The 16,429-nt window shown below is 42.4% G+C and overlaps 1 protein-coding gene across 1 annotated transcript in view; it reads right to left on the bottom strand.

Moving 5' to 3' along the window:
* Positions 1-1,415: 1,415 nt before the first annotated feature.
* Positions 1,416-16,429, bottom strand: part of RNF150 (ring finger protein 150) — a 118,745-nt gene continuing 103,731 nt past the window's right edge. The window contains exon 7 of the mRNA XM_015861049.2: positions 1,416-8,531. Coding sequence (XP_015716535.1) covers positions 8,413-8,531 — 119 coding nt within the window. The 3' untranslated portion in view covers positions 1,416-8,412. The remainder of the gene's footprint in view (positions 8,532-16,429) is intronic.

The following is a 16,429-nucleotide window of genomic DNA, read 5'->3' on the forward strand; positions in this document are numbered from 1 at the left end:
CATTGCTCTTAGAAAAGACTATCTAGTCCTTTCTATTGATTGTGATGGGACTCAAGGTCACCTCCTTGAATCACAGGAGTACACTTTGACTATTTCCTTTTGGAGGGGAAAAAAAAGAAAAGCATGGAGCAGCAAAGCCTTCTTTCTCTACTTGGACCAGAAATGAAGCTCATTTGTGGAGAAAAGAGTGATGTAACCCAAGCCCTACGTATGTGCTTGCAGCCTGGAATTAATTGCCTTACGCCCCTGGTTATTTATAGCCTTGATGCCATTCCCAGCAGCTCGGCACTGGGTTACTGCTGCTGCGACACCCGAGCGTGCCGCTGCCCATGAGATCTGCAGCAGCAGCAGCAGCTGTGTTATGTGTGCAGATCACATAGCAACTGTGCACTGCTGTCTGCCGGGGGAAACCGGCCCTGCTCTCTCCTATGACCAGCCCCCTGTAATTGGCCTTGGGACAAAGCAAGAGAGAGACCTGGAGCCTGGGCTGACAGTACCTCAAACCTTCCTCTGCAGCCCAGGGGTTATTTTGGCTGTGTGGAGTGGGGCTGGTGAGACGGGTTGCTCGGGCCATACAGGCGACTGGCTGACACAGGCTGGATGGGCAGCATTAATTTTGAGTGTTGCTGATGGAACCACATTAAATCATAGCTGATTTCCTGCTTAGCAGGAGTGAGCGAGGCAATGAGGCACGGCAACTTTGGGGAGCTGGGCCTGACCTAACCTACAGCTGTGCCTTTCTTCTGGAGGATATACATTAGGTTCCTGCTGACCTGGCACATCCACACCTTGAATGCACTGCTGCAGCTGGGAGCAAGGCGTGCCTTCTGGGAGCACTATCACCAAGCTGAAATCATGGGCCAGGATCAGGGAGAGCTGTGTACCTGCAGCATGGCTGCAGCTCTTCCAGGGCTTTTTGATACCCTTTTTTCTTTATTATTTTCCACATCTTCCAGAAAACTTTCAAGTCTCTTAAGTTTCTTTTAGGCAGGATTGTAAGCAGCACACCTATGATGCATAGATCAGGCTGCATATATGACAGTGCCTTGTCTCCCCCAGCAACGACACCTTTGGGGATGAGGGATCTAGGGACAAGGATCCTGGTGACTCTTCACACCTGCACAGCAGCGCCATCACACGATGTAACACACGATGTAACACACGATGCCCAGTGCTTAGTGTGACCACAGCTCTCCCTCCAGGATGTGGAGGTGTTCACCCCTGCCAGCTGCTGCTCTCTGATCAAAAGCAGCAGGAGCACAACAGGAGCCAGGCAGAAGCAGGTGGCCAGGCTGCGGCTCAGGTCCCTCCTGTCTGCAGCTTCTGCTTTCTGTCGGTGCCAATGTTAGCAATGAGAAATAACCATTGACTTTCACACATCATAGAGTGCCAACTTGACTGCCTGTTAGAAAATATGCAGGACACGGTCATCAGATTCATTTTATTAAAAAACTTGCAATAAAATTCCTTGAAATTCACAATCTTAACTTCGATAGTTGCAATATTTTACTGGTACATAATAACACAGTCTCACATATTTACATTATAATCTTCTATATAACAAAAATAGCCGTGTTGTACTACTGAATAACGCTTCCAAATATTAGCCTTACTGCTTCAGTACTACCCCCAGCTGAGTCACTGTCCATGCTCTTTAGCATTTACAGTATATAACAAAGCAAGATGAAAAGGAAAAAAGAGCGCGTGCCTCGTGATTGCAGGCAAATCCCTTTAGGATGGTGCTTCCGACTCCCACATTTTTTCAAGAGAGATAAAGTGCATTGGAAGGGAAGGTGTACACATCATAAAATGTCAGCATAGAGCAACGCTATGTTTGCACTGCGGTGCAGAAAGTAAACCTAGAGAAAAGGCTCGCTTCACAAACTGTGACTGCCGTTGTGGCAGCACATTCATAGGTAGGAGGACAAAAATAAAAGCTGATGGTAAGAAAAAGAGCTGCCTATGCAAATGCCACAGTGTGATGCTGTCATGGCCTTTCACTCAGTGCTTCCCAACCCCAAGTGAACCCACTTGAAGAAAGGAGCTTTTTTTTTAATGAGGAGCTGAAGGTTCTTTCCCACGGGCAAAACCAATGCAGAGCAAGTACCAGCAAAACAGCTTTGGCCAAAACCATGTCTCGATCCTGATGGTCCTGCAGATGATGAGCTGCAGGGTGTGAGTGTGACACCCTTGCCCTGTCCCCCAGGTTTCTTATGCTGTCAGCTGGGGCAGGGAGAGGCAGGGTTGGAGCACACCCTCTCCTGGTGCCTGCTGTGGGACCAACCGCCTCTGAGAACTTCACTGATACAGAAGGTTGTTTCCCAACTGGAAATTACTTTGGCAGGCTGTGCACTGATGCATATGGTATTTATTCATACTTTCCCCCCTCCCTTTTTAACATTGGCATTTGCTGGTGTGGCTCTGCAGCATGTGAGAGGAAACGTTGCTGGAAAAACATAGGGGCCATCACTGCAAAGCAGAATAGTCCTGCTCTGTTCATGAACTGCATCCAAATAGGACACCACATTATGGTTTGGTTTGCTTATAAACTACACTAAATAAAAATAATTCTCTTCTGGAAATGGATGGAATGTATATCTTGACAAGTACAAAACCATTTGAAGTGCTTACTAAATACAAGGTATGTCTTCCTATAAAAAGACCCTCCCTCCTGCTGTCCCCTCTTCACATTTCTAATTACAAAATGGTACGGGTCATTTCAGCTTCCTAACATGGAGCAAGAAGGAAGGGTGCCATTAGGTACACATATAAAATGCTTAGAGCTGGGAAAGCTGTATACATTCAGAGCAATTAGGCATCTTGATCTTGCTATTGTTTTTAACACCACACAGCACTGAAGAATTGGGAAATAAACTAAAAAGGGAAATGCTCTTTCTTCTTTATTATTATTATTATTACTTGGGGCTTTTGCTCCAGAAAGCAATAGCTTCCATGGATTCTCAATTAAAATAGTTGAGAGAGGCAAGATTGATTTCAGATGGATAACCCATCCATTGGCTTTTCCCTCAAAATGTGCAACACATCTGATCCGTCTTTCCTCCTCTGTTTCTCTCCTTGAAATACAGCTCGTGCTAATAAAGCCTTTTTCTTTTCCATGTAAAAGAAGAACCGGGAAGGAGAAAATGAGCTGAGCGGCTCTGAGTCGCGGTGATGCCGCACAGCAGAGGGCAGCCTTCGCCCTCGCTCGCCGCCTCCCAGCCCGCAGCTGCCATCTGCTACCGACGCATTCCGAGCTCAGAGCCCATCTGGCGCTCCTGTTTCAGACGCACAACTCTCCATTTGTCCAGGTAACAGCTTGTTAGAATTCAAGAAGTGCTTGTGTCGGATCGATTGTCCCTATTAAAAGGTCTGCTCAAACAACATACCCCCTTACGAGAGACACGGGCAGCACAAATTGCCAGAGAGAAAGCAGAATGGCATTGGCTTTAGCCCACCAATTCCCTTCCCTTGTGCTGGAGCAATCCTTTGTGACGGGTCTGCTTTCTCTACCATTTTAGTCCTACAAAATGGAGGCAGCAGAACAGCAAAACAAGTCCTGCCTTCTGTTTAGACAGCCAGCTTGCCCTGGCCCAAATTTCTAGCAGACCAGAAACTTTCATCCTACAATGAGGCTGTACAAGAACTACAAATGGTTAAAAAGTCTCAGTTATTGCTAATGAAATAGAAGGTAATAAGTGACTACTGGTTTCCATGGTTTGCATGGCCTGTGAACTCATATTCCTGGCTTATTTCAAACTATATGCTCAGTCATGAGCTTTTCTATGGACAGAGACCAGGCAGGAATGAATGAGGCCCTTATAAACACAACCTGGGAGACTCCCAAGTGCCTGGGCTGAGATGCATCCCCCACTGCCAAACACAACCTGTCTTATCATTTCAGTGCAGAACTATTGCCACAATGTAGACTTGCAGGTTGTCCACAAAGTCTTGTGCTCTGATCTTTGCCCGTTCATCACTGAATCCCCTCTTAGAGTTGTAGTGCACATTCCAAGGAAAAAGTTTGCCAGCCAAAAGACTGGAGAATCTATACGACAACTACACTCCAGGTTAAACCAGACTGGGAACTAAAATACATTTTATGAAGAATCTTGCAGCTGTGTACTAATGACTATCAGTACATAGAGGCATAGAGGGATCTGCAGATAGTTATCTGCCAGGGCAACCTACCCAGGTGCAAACATCTTCTGAGCTTGATGTTTTTCAAGTTAGATGAGCACCTGTTTTTATTTAGCAAGGAGGAGGAGAGGCTGGTTCACCAGGTGTGACAACAAAGACGTTTGGATCACAAAATGCATATTCTTTGTGAAACACTGAATTCTGAGCTAGATCTGTCTCCAGCACTTGGGTTCATTTTGTTCACAAAATAAGAATGTATCACAAAGTGGTTGTTCAACAGGAGACAAAGTACTGACTTTCCTGCGACAACATCATCTGGATCTGATCCAGATTTCATTAAAGTAGTGAGATCCCAGAGACCTCTTGTATGTGATTTCAGTATTTTTATTTCAAATTGCTTCTATAAAGCCTTTTCCTTTATTGCCATGTTCTCTCACATATGGAAACACTCTAAAAATGGCAGCAGCTTGTTTTCACTACAGTTTCCATAGATATTTCAATGTACTTACAGATGCATATGTGGAAATGTAATTCCGCAGAATGCTTAAAGAACCAATTGTAGCACTGCAACAGTCCCAGTCCTGTTTCTCAGGCTCTGAGGCACTCAGGGAAAAGAAACAAGCCCCCAAAACCACAGCAAGGATCTCCATCAGAATGGGTGGGTGAGCTGAGGAAAGGATTCAGAGCTGGTGCCCTGCACACCTGCACATACATTAGGCTGGCTATAAGCACAGAACTTATGCAGCTTTTTTTATGTCTCCCATCTACCAAACAGACCTTTGGGAATGCAGCTTAGTGAAAGTCATGAAAACCAAAGGGAACACAGAGCACGGGCTCTGCTTGCCTAAGGTTTATTCTGCAACACAGTTGGAACGAAGACAAGCTGGCGAATGTTCTCCCACATAGTACTTGCTAAAGGGAAATAATAGGAAACAGCCTCAGGTGACAGAAGCAGAAAGAGCAACAGGAACACTGCTCAGAGAGCTGTGCTGTCCTCCAGCCAAGCAGTAACCCCTGCCCCGTCCGTGATGTCCTGGCAGCAGGAATTGTCTGTAGCAGTAAAGCCACGCTGCGCAAGTGTGCTGAACTGCATTCTTGAGCACTCTTTGTCAGAGGGCACCTGAGGATTTTGTTTTTCCATCGCTGCGGGCCAAAGGCTGCTCTCTGTTCTGAACAGGTAGTGCTGTGCCCCCAGCAGCTGAATCCCACCTGCTTAATGCCAGAGCCCTGGGCTGGCAGGCAGCAGTACTGAGGAACTGCCAAACACTCTCAGGAAGGGAATAGTTTTGCCCAGATGTGCCAATGAAGAGGTTTAATTTTACCCCGTGAAAAATCACAGTGGAGAGATTCACATAGGCTAAACTGTGCATGGGCATGCAGAACTGTAGAATTAAGGCTTTCGTCTATTACAAACAAACCTCTGGGGTCTTAATATTTAGGAAGCACTTCAAATTCCCAAGGCATTCATAGGTCATACGTACAAAAAACACTGGCAGCCAGGTCCTACTTTAGGAAAACATCTCCATTTGACATGAGGGTTTAAATACATTGAAAATAATGCGATTTCTGTACAAGCCCCAAATTAACCATAAGTGCTTTTCTGAACAAGGATGGATTAGAACATTTATGTAAGTGCTTTCCTCATTTCTGTCTTCAGTGAGGTGTGACCTGACTTTGCACTTGTGATCACTTCACAGCACAAAGAGCTACACAACACTGAAGGAGAGATGGAGAAATATCCTTCCTGAGCAGGTAGAATTTGGAAAACAAAAGCCAAAATGCTCCTGGCCCAGATTTGCTAGGACAACTCTTTTGAAAGACCAGAACATGGCAAGATGTAAAAGCACCCTGCCCCTGAGGGTGGCCAGCCCTGGATGCCAAGAGACGGGATCTAGAATGGGATACATAGAAGTATTATTGCTCCTAGCGATATTGGCAGGAGCTCAGTTACTATGTGCTGCTGCATTCAGCATAGCTCCCTTTAATGATTTTGCCAGGCAAATGACTCCCTGCACTGTTAACTGGAGGTTTCAACTCCTGCCTCACCTTTTTTACAGCCTCTGCTGCAAACACAGACCTCGTTTGCTGTGCTGTACTGTGAGGGACTCCATTATAGCAACAGATAATCAGTTTGTCCATTAACTTAATTCCTCTGGCAAAACAAAATGAAGACTTTATGGCAGCTCCTCTGAAACTCCAGCGATTCAGTCAAGGGCTTTGTCTGTGTGCTGGTCTGCAGCAGGCAGCTGTAAAAGGATCACTGACAACTCGGACATCCTTTTCATGATGCACTGTGACATGCAGCACCCAGGCTCCAGCACTAGAGAAGATAATGTACCAGCATCTGCACTTTCCACTGGGAAACCTGTCCGTGTACAACCAGCTTCTCTCTCTCTCCTACAGTCATTGGTGATGTTTCCTTACTATGTAAAGGGCCAACAGGAAGTGCAGGCACCACTTTTATCTCATTTCAGCACTATATTCAGAGTTTAAGTGGAGCTGACGTGGTACCTGGTGTAAAGTCTGTTGTGAAGGGGTAAATTTAAGCATCGGTTTCCCTCATAGTGGGGGCTTTACCCATAGTGGCAGAGAATAGAGAAAACATTAAAAAATACAGAAAAAAATAGTAACAGAATCACAAATATTGGCAAGAGTGACTCAGCTGCATCCTCCCTAACAATCTATAATGTCCCTTTCAAATCAAACAGATTTCAAACTGCTTGCATCTCTTTAATGAAGGAGAGATGTTCATGTGAATGGCTTATAAAAATGTCACGGCACATACCTGGATCCTGGCTTTCAAGCCTCAAACATACCCTACAATTTAGGGACTAAGAACATTAAAAAACAACAACTGAGTTCTAACTGAACCCAAAGCATGGAGTATAAATCTTCCTTCTTCCCACAACAAAAAAGCAAGCTGTCCGCAGTTTTAGGTACGGTTTTAAACACATTTGTTCCTGAATAAAATCTTACAAGCTGAAGTTTGGGTGGGAGCTGTTTTCTCCAGCTGAGCAAATCCAAAAGGAAGTTTAAATATAGCGAGAAACCCAAACGGTTGCGTTTTGAGATGCTGCTGTGATGCAAGTGAAAACGTTTGACCTCTCCATGAAATTTCAATGTAAGATGAATCGTCGATTCTGCTGACTTACTCAGGAGGCAGTAATGTGATTCACATCATCTGACTGTCAACAGAAACCCTTTACTCTTGTAAAACAGGAAGCTAAGAAAGCTTTTTCACTGTTAAATATTTTGACTGAAAAATGAAATCTTACGTTGAACAAGCAATCGTGAGCTTTTCCATGGAAGCGCAGCTCTGGATGGATTAAATGTAACCACAAATCATTCTGACTTAAATGTTTTGATTTGTGTTACTTCTGCTAATTTTCAGATTCCTTCCTCCTTACCCAGAATGGTTTGGCAAGAAAGTACATACTAGCATGTAGTACATACTGACATACTGTACTAATAGCATAAAATGCAGCAAAGGACTACAAAGACGGGGTGAAGTTTGATACACTTCTTTCTCTCCCTCAACTCTGTATCATATTGTCTCAAAGAGAGCTGTATATAGAAGCCAAAATAATGCTGTTTCTAACCAAATCTCAGCAATCTTTGTTAATTCAGAGCTCTCTTACAAATAAAGACCTTCAGATTACAACATTTCCCAGGCTCCTCTTAATGCAAGCAGGTTTCACATTTACACAGGATGCTGGTGCACCATCCCTCTGAAGCCACGTGTACTTCACGAGGAAATAACAGGCAATGATAGATCCTGGAATGGGATCATGAAGTGACCAGTAAACAGGGAATTCAGGTATCTGGACTCAACTCTTGAAAAAGCTGGGGGTCAGTCAACAAAAAGAATGTATATTGATAACAAACTATAAACAAACAAACATACATAACAAACATACCTCTTCAAAAAAAAAAAAGAAACAAAACCGCGATCGAACAAGTGTAGAAAACACTCAAGCTGTCATTTCAGTTGCGTATTTATGAGCCACTGAAGAGTTACATGGCTGCTCTCAAGCACGTGGGCAAACTGGAAGCGTTCATCTTCCATGTGAACATTACGAATGTATGTAGATGACAAAACTGCATCCAGGCAGACACAACTGTTGCTATTGCTTTTCATGACCGTCTCAGAATGGAGTGTGCAGGAGTGACAGTGCTCTGGAGGCAAGTGCGTGACTGGTCCAAATCCTAGAAGGTTGTCTCCGTCCCTCCCTGTGGCCCTTCCCTGTAGTTTAGTCTCGGAGATCTTTTTGTTTTTCAAGACTTCACCTCTTCGCAGTCTTGGTCAGTGGAAAGCTCCACATCGGACAGTCCAACCTCCATGGCCATAATCAATGAAATATCTGAATCGCTGCTGACTGCTGGCTCCTGTTCATCTGTGAGAGTAGAAAAGACAGAAAAAGGGCATTATGTTCATATCTTTCAGTCTACACAGCACTATTTTTCAAATCTGCAGATAGATCCAAAGAAATCCAGGTTTCTCCAGTGCTGAAGTTGTGCTTAGTTTCCAAACTTTGCTCTTACTCAGTACATTTCTAAAACACTGCCAAAACATCACAAAATTGACTCCATCAGTACAGAGAAACATGATGACAAGGAGACTGGATGAGTAGCACTTTCTACTCTTCCTCATTCTGTTTAAGCCCATCATTTCTATGATCTTCCTCCTACACACCTGAGTACTTCCTTCCCCTGCCCCTTCCTTGATGTGGCACCATCCCACTCACTCCTCCAAAGGAAATGAAATAAGGACAAGATCACAGGCACATGGTGGAATGGTTTGGTTACCAGGAAAGCACTTCTAACTGGAAAAAAATTCTGTACAAAGCCTCATTGGATGCTAGAATCTCTGCGACCTGGGGCTTTTAACAGGGTGCTAGGTGAATTTTTTGAAGGAGCAACACAGGTGCCATTAGTTCTGCCATTAGACATGGGACCAAGATACCTGCCTTCTCTAGTGCCTTCCCTCTCATTATTAGGCCCTTTTTCTATTCACTCTCTGCTCTGATCGGCAAATACCTTGCAAGTTTCTGATCCAGGACAAAGAGATCTACTTTAATCCACCATGATCCCAGACACAGTAGGAATCAGATTACTGACTTCACCAAACAGCAAGTCCTATCAAAACTGCAAGTGTGGGAGGAATAACTTATTTTTCTTTTGATTCTGCAGTGCTTATTCTGTGTGTATTTACTAGCAGCTAAAGCCAACAGATTTTGAAGAACTAGAAGCTGATTTTATTTCAAGAACAACCAGGAGAAGCAAAGCACACTGGATCTCTGGGGAGATATTCAAAGGCACAAAAATCACCTAGGTGGCCAAGTCCCTGAGAGAAAAGTCGATGGTTCATATTTTCAAGTGGTTTAATTACAATAATGGTACTTACACTGCAACAATATAATACATTTAAATGTGTGACAGTTTTTCCTTTACGTATTTTATTTTTCAGACAATAGAAGCAGAACGTGACTGATGCTAAAGCGTCTAAGATTTGAGTATGTAAGAAACAATAAATATGAAAGATTTAGAAGCCAAGAAAACAGTACGTCATCACAATTTAATTGTTCACTTGAAGCTAAGGGAACACAATTAGCCTCTTCTCAAGAGCTACATGATTTTTAAGTCAGTTTTAGAGAAAAAGCATGTACTTACTTGTGCTGTTATTAGACCCCATGATCTAGAGAAAAAGCTTCAGCAAGGTCTGCATTATTCAAACTGAAAAAAAACAGTGTGTTCCTTTATAACACCCCCCATCTTTCACCCTGGATTATTTTTATACTTTCTTGATTGCAAGATAAATAATTAATACACACGGCCTCTCTATAACTGCGTATTTTTTCCTAGTAGCAAAATGTCTCAAGACACTGCTTCAGACTATAAATATTTCTACTGGGGACAGAGTGGATGCTTACAAACTGAATGGTATAGCTTGCAGACTTCAGTGGGTTTCAATTGCATGTAACCATGCTGTGAACTGACAGACCCAAGAGTGCAGAAGTGCAGCACGTACACCTCCATGACCTAAAGCACCATCTGTAGTGGTGAGAGCTCCCTGAGCCAGAACGATGTGCTTCCAGATCACTGGATTATTCATCAGTCCCTTGTAACTAATACAGTTCTCCAAAACAATGACAATGACAGCGGTGGTTTAAACGTAGACCTAGGAGCAAGTTTACGTCTGCCTGAAAGAGTTCCCAGGGCTTAGCCTTGTTGAATAGCTGCTTGGAGCATCCTTGAGAGAAAGGTGATTTTCATCTGAACTAGCTGTGCAAGGAAGGCTGAATGGAGTGACAGAGCCACAGGCAAGCTGAAGGGGTGGTCTGAATGGCCAAAATCAAGTGCCAGAGAGTCAAATGAGAATTGTTTATGGTGCTGAAATGCTATTTAAAGATTTGCCATTTCTTTCAGGGCTGCACAGAAGAAGAAGATTTCAAGCGCATTCAAAAGAGAACAGAGCCAGATCTACAGCTCACCTACCAACAGTCTAACCCACAAAGTTACAGAAGCACATGCTTTTCAAAATGGCAAACATGAATTTTACATTACACTTTATATACCTAGTTCAATTCTTGTATCTTAGTCTTTACATACTATGGTCTCTGTAGTCTGTTTTCTTTGGGAGTGATCCTAAACAAGTGTGCTAGCATTGCTTCTCCAGTGCTGCAAAACTGCCCAGGAACACAGATGTTCCATCTCCCTTGCTTGCTAACAGCACTGTTCAGAACCCTAAAGCTGCAGCCTGCTGCTTCAGCAGAATGGGGGGAAAAGCTCAGGCATCACCTCTCCTTACTCCTTTCCATTCTGCAGGGTCAGCACTGACATTTCTTTGGAAGACGCAGACAGCACAAGGATACTAGTTCATGCCTCAGCTTTATGTGCTTGACTCTGTAAATAGGAGTCCTACAGCTGACCACAACACTCACACGACGTAATCTCAGGGAGACTGCAGAAGTTACACCAGCTAATGCTATATATGGGTGTAGATCTGGCTCTAAGTCTTCAAAATGCCCCGCCGTGGCTCTCCCTCATAATGCAGACTTCCCAGACTGGCATGGGGTTCCTTTTGGCCAGCTACACAATAACATGAGCTAGCACAGTCAGGGAACTTCATTAAAGGTAAGCAAACCTCAGTTAGTCTGCAAGTGCCAGGAGCTTTGCCTGCATACTGCACTCCCAGTTTTTAGATCTTGTTTACAATGACAAAGGTTATACAGTCACACAGCCTCTACAGAACAAGCCTGGCTTGCTGTTAAAAACTTCTACAGCATTTTGGTGAGTTTTGTACAATGTGGTGTATATTTGAGGTGAAGATCTCAGCTTGCTCTTAAAAATAAATAAAATTTGAGAAGAAAAAGGAAATAGTTGAGCTTTTTTACAACCCTAAATTTTAAACTGATCTTATTTTGGAATATATGACTTTTGGATGTTTGAGATTGACAGTTCTGCCTAACAACAAGTACTATAATACTTCCACTGTGTTTTATAGCATTTCATGCCACAGGCAAAAAGCCTTTTGCTTAATGAAGCAAAAAGCACATCCCAATCTGCTTTTCAGCCGGAGTGCGAGCGCCTACAGCCAGCAACTGTAGACCTCACTGCCACATTCCTCTCATGTCAGCGAAACGCAATACACCACAGCACGCTGCCTCTTGCCAGACAGACTTTTTCCACTCACTTACATTCCCTGACACACATTCATTTGAGAGAGGCGCAATAAAACAAACTCATTCTATAGTCAATATTACTTTAAACTTAATTATGCTGGAGTGGGAAGAATATTACCACGTAAAGATGCCCTACATAATAGTAGTAAAGCCCTTACTTTTCACAAAGTTCGTTAAATTACATATATATTTGTTTATAATTGCAACCAAACAAGGATGAAAATAGCTAGTTACTCTGGTGCTTTCAAACAGTAAGACTGCATGTTAGTGGTTGTCTACTGCCACTGATACTCCTAACACTGTATGTATCTGTATCTGTTGTAGGCTAATAAATATTCCAAAAGAAATAGGACAGACTACAGGTTTGTAAGAATTTCATACTGTTGCAAGAGTCCTGGGAAGGACTTAGACTTTCAACACTGAGTGAAAAAGTGCATTTACAAAATGCATAGGTAAATATGTAGGCATGGGCACAAGTTGAGATACAGGTGAACGACCAAGCAAGGAAGAGGAGCAAATCAGGTACAGTGATGTACCTGTGGTGGGTTTTGTACTCATGGAGGCTCTTCTGCTCCCCACTGTGCTCCTGCCAAGGAGGCTGCATCATGGGCAGTGCAGCAGAGCTCTACTAAAACCGCTCTTGCTTACTCCAGATGCCATGATTCCCCCTAAGCTAACAGGGCTGGAAATATTGCAGAATCTTCTGACTAGGCTAAGAGGCCCACAGTCAATCTGAATCCAAGAAATCAACAGAAAAAGAACAAAATGGAAAAATGTTATACTGCTAAAGTTTCTCAGCATTGAATGCAGACAACAGACTTCTTTCCTCCTCTAGACCTTCACGTAGCTACCTCCTTAGGGGAATAAACAGAAGTATTGATTATTGGATGTCAAATGAGACCTGTCACCAAATGTGTAATTAGGGCTTTAAAAAAAAGTGTAACTAAAGGCAGCAATCTCCTGTTCTTGTGGATTAAAAACATGGGCTGCAGCAATAAGCCATTCAGCTGGGAGTCAGCCTCCCTTCCCTCATCTATTATCAGTGTTCTGCGAACTAATTCAGCATACCAAGGAACTTAGCCTTGTCCTGAGTGCAATTAAAATACTGCATAGAGCAGTACAACTGCCAATGGTTTTTTTCATCTTACAGCAGGAATCAGAGTAAGAAAAGAAAGACTGCTATTGCACTACTGACTTAGGTGTAACCTACCTGCTTAGCTTTAAAGCTGAACACTTAACACTAATTAAATGCTTTGAAAAATATATCATTTATTACCCAACCTCAGCTGAGAGAAACAGTACAAGGCAATGGTAAAAGAACTAAGACCTGGTTCTGACAGTAAATACACAGAAAAAAAAAAAAAAAAAAAAAAAAAGAAGAAGAAAAAAAGATCAACTTCAGTTCAGTATTCATTTCACGTTTTTCACTACTGTGAAATATATCCAGGATCAGAACTTTTATCTTCCGAAGGTAGAACTGAGCCAGAACACAAACTCTTGGGTGACGGTTATGCCTTCAGGTACAAAGGTATATCTAAAATTTATGTTGAAGCATAAACCTTATTCTAGTCCAGTGCACACTTCTATTTAACAAACATTGCCCCCAATCAGATGTGACTAAAAACATCTTGTTCTGGAAGGAAATTGAAATGTGATCACCAGTTGGAGCTATGAGGACTTGAGAAAAATATATATCAACAACAGGGTCAACAGAGGCACTGAAATGGGGCCTTCACCAAAACAGATTCTAGTCAGTACAAAGCCACAGAGACCTGCCAAGGCAAGCAGCGCTATTCCAATTTTGCTTCCAGTATTACAACCTGAACATACTATCCATCACATTTGACAGGGAGAGAAGAGACATTTCTAGAGCTCTCCATTTTTCTTTGCCTGAGAACTCACATTGTTATTACAGAGCTTATTGCTCCCTCTCAGCGTAACCTTGCCACAGAATCACCTTGCTGCTTAAGGTCTACCAAAAAAGGAGCACAGTCCTATGGACTCAGTACATCAAATGGTAACTACTTCACAGCCAATGACATTTCTTTTATTGCTAAGACTCTTTTCTTTAAAAAAACCTAATTCTTAAATTTATTCTCAGATTAATCATCCAATACTTTTTACTGGACAATTTAGTAAAATATGTACAAAATTCCTTCCACATCATCTTGATAAATCATACTTTGGAACAGGCCATAACTGTACTAACAATACAACTGACTAAAGAAATGCCTATACTATCTCTAATGCAAAAGAAGCAATGGGAATATGTTTGAGTAGAGGGGGCTATTAAAAAAACTTGTTGCTAATGAACTCCTTTATGCAGAGGCTAATAAAATGGATGAAGAAGGCTGGCTGGCTGCAGCTGAGAACAAAGTACTGGGGAGGTATTTTTATTGGTATTCCCTGGCATCACAGACAGACTTATTTGCACAGAGAGGGCAAAAAGTACTTGAGAACTGTAGGTCCTCTTGGAAGGAAAGAGTCTTTTCTACAGATTACTAGCCAGAGCTCTGTGAATGCACTAATGGCAGCACTGCCTCATTCAGGGGATAAAGCAGCAGCATATGGAACACACTGCAAAAAATACCTAAACATCAACACACCAGAACGAACCAAATGCTGTGACTTGGCAACATTTATCTAAGAAATAACTTCAAAACTCTTTTTAACTGGATCACCCTCAAAGTGGCTGAGAGACATCCTAGGTGGCTCTGGATATGATATAGTCCTATGGAAAGAGCAGTGTTTCGCAAAGCCAACTCACGTTAGCTTCTTATTCAGTGAAAAGGTAACAGTCTTTTTCCCTTAATTTTTCTGTAGGAGATTTATCTTGAGAGAGCAGACAGCATCCTTTTCTGGATGCTCTTCATCTCCAAGTATTCAAAGTACAAAGGGTAACATCATTCTGGAGGCAAGCTATTAAGATGGAAAGACACAACTGTTCAAGGCATTTGCTAACTCTGTGTGCCCAGATAAGACATCCTAAACCTTAGCTTTCAGCTAAACATTAACCTGCACACTGTTTGCTCCAGGCATGTCTTCTGCTGCCTTTAGGTACAGCAGTAAGTATTTAATACTTTTGGAAATCATATCCCAGTATTTCAAATCAAGAGTATAAAAAACAATTAGAAGAAAAAAGAAGAAGGACATAATATTAGTAACACAATCAAATTTACAAAAGCCCAGATTTCTAGAATGGAACATACTGTACTTCAGTGACAAACTTTGATACCAGTTACCTGAAAAGACATCTCGTCAAAGTCTTAGCAATATTGATAAACTCATTTTCATAAACAGTAGGGAAAGTGGAAAATACCAGCATAAAACACATGGAACAAATAAGTAAGTGCATCTGCAGAAAGCTGAGCAAAAGGGAAAGAACATATACCAGATGTTATTGCATTGAGACCTGGAGACTTGATTCTCTGGAAAAGCAAACTCTTCTTTGTTCAATTCACACACACGCAAGGACATACTCTATGGGATTTTGTCTATGAATTGGAAGATAATTCTCTGAAATTCGCAACATGCAATAAAATCATTTTAGGAGTCCACACTGGATGTTCGTCTTCTGCCTGTAAGAGGCTGGCTGACATTCTGGGAACCTTTCATCAGCTGCCTTAGCAGGGAGCCGCCAGCCCTCTTCCTGATACAATGAACATGCTTCTGCCAAGTATGACACAAAAAACCTTAGAATTTTTGCTTTCAGTATGCTTTTCTCATTCTCCTTACTCCTATGGGTCATACTTAATATATTCCTGCCCTGGGACCGGTCTGTGGCTTAGTTACTGAATTATCATCTTCTCCCCTCCCTATGACCAGTCTTTCCTCTTGTTTCTTGGAAGCTCAGTAAAAATATAATCAGAAAAATTAACTGAACAGCTGACACAGCCATTACACCAGGGTGTCTGCACAGACCACTATTCCCTTGTATCAGACAGGCCCCACATTTGATTGCCAGACAAAAAATGCTCTTTCCTTAAAAGTAGGGCATCCAGACTCTTAACCCTTTGCAAGGCCCCTCAAAACCCTCCTGCTGTCTGGAAGGAGACAACAGCACTGGGAAGCCACTGTCCATGCCAAAATACAGCACTGGCTGCACCACTGCTCAGGACTGTATGTCCCCGTGCCCACAGCAAGTTTCAGAAATAAATGTGAACGCATTTCATTTGGTGTACAGCCTGCTAAAGCTAATTATTATTTGGAAGACATGATTTTTTTTATGCAGTTGATTCAAAAATCAGAAAATGAGATCTCTCATAAAAAGAGAAAAGCTTCAGATGTACAGAAGTCTGGAACTGCAACAACATGACAGTTTTGTACTTAAAGATTTTTAGTTCTGAAAGATTTTTGCTACTTTTGGTAACATCCTGCCATTTTCTACTCTAAGAGTTCAAAGAAACATTAAATTACATTTTCCACTTAATGTCAAACAAGAAGTCAAATTCGAATATTCACCAAATTAACTTACAAGAAGCCTGTTAGGCCCAGACTGAACCCAAATCGCTATCACTGTGCAATCCTGAGCAGTGTTAGGAACACATGTACTAACTAATAATAATTCCTTGATCATTTTTATTACTCTGAAATTTCTGCATGCAGACCTG

Source organism: Coturnix japonica, chromosome 4 (genome assembly GCF_001577835.2).
Source record: "Coturnix japonica isolate 7356 chromosome 4, Coturnix japonica 2.1, whole genome shotgun sequence".
In the NCBI taxonomy this organism is placed as follows: Eukaryota; Metazoa; Chordata; class Aves; order Galliformes; family Phasianidae; genus Coturnix; species Coturnix japonica.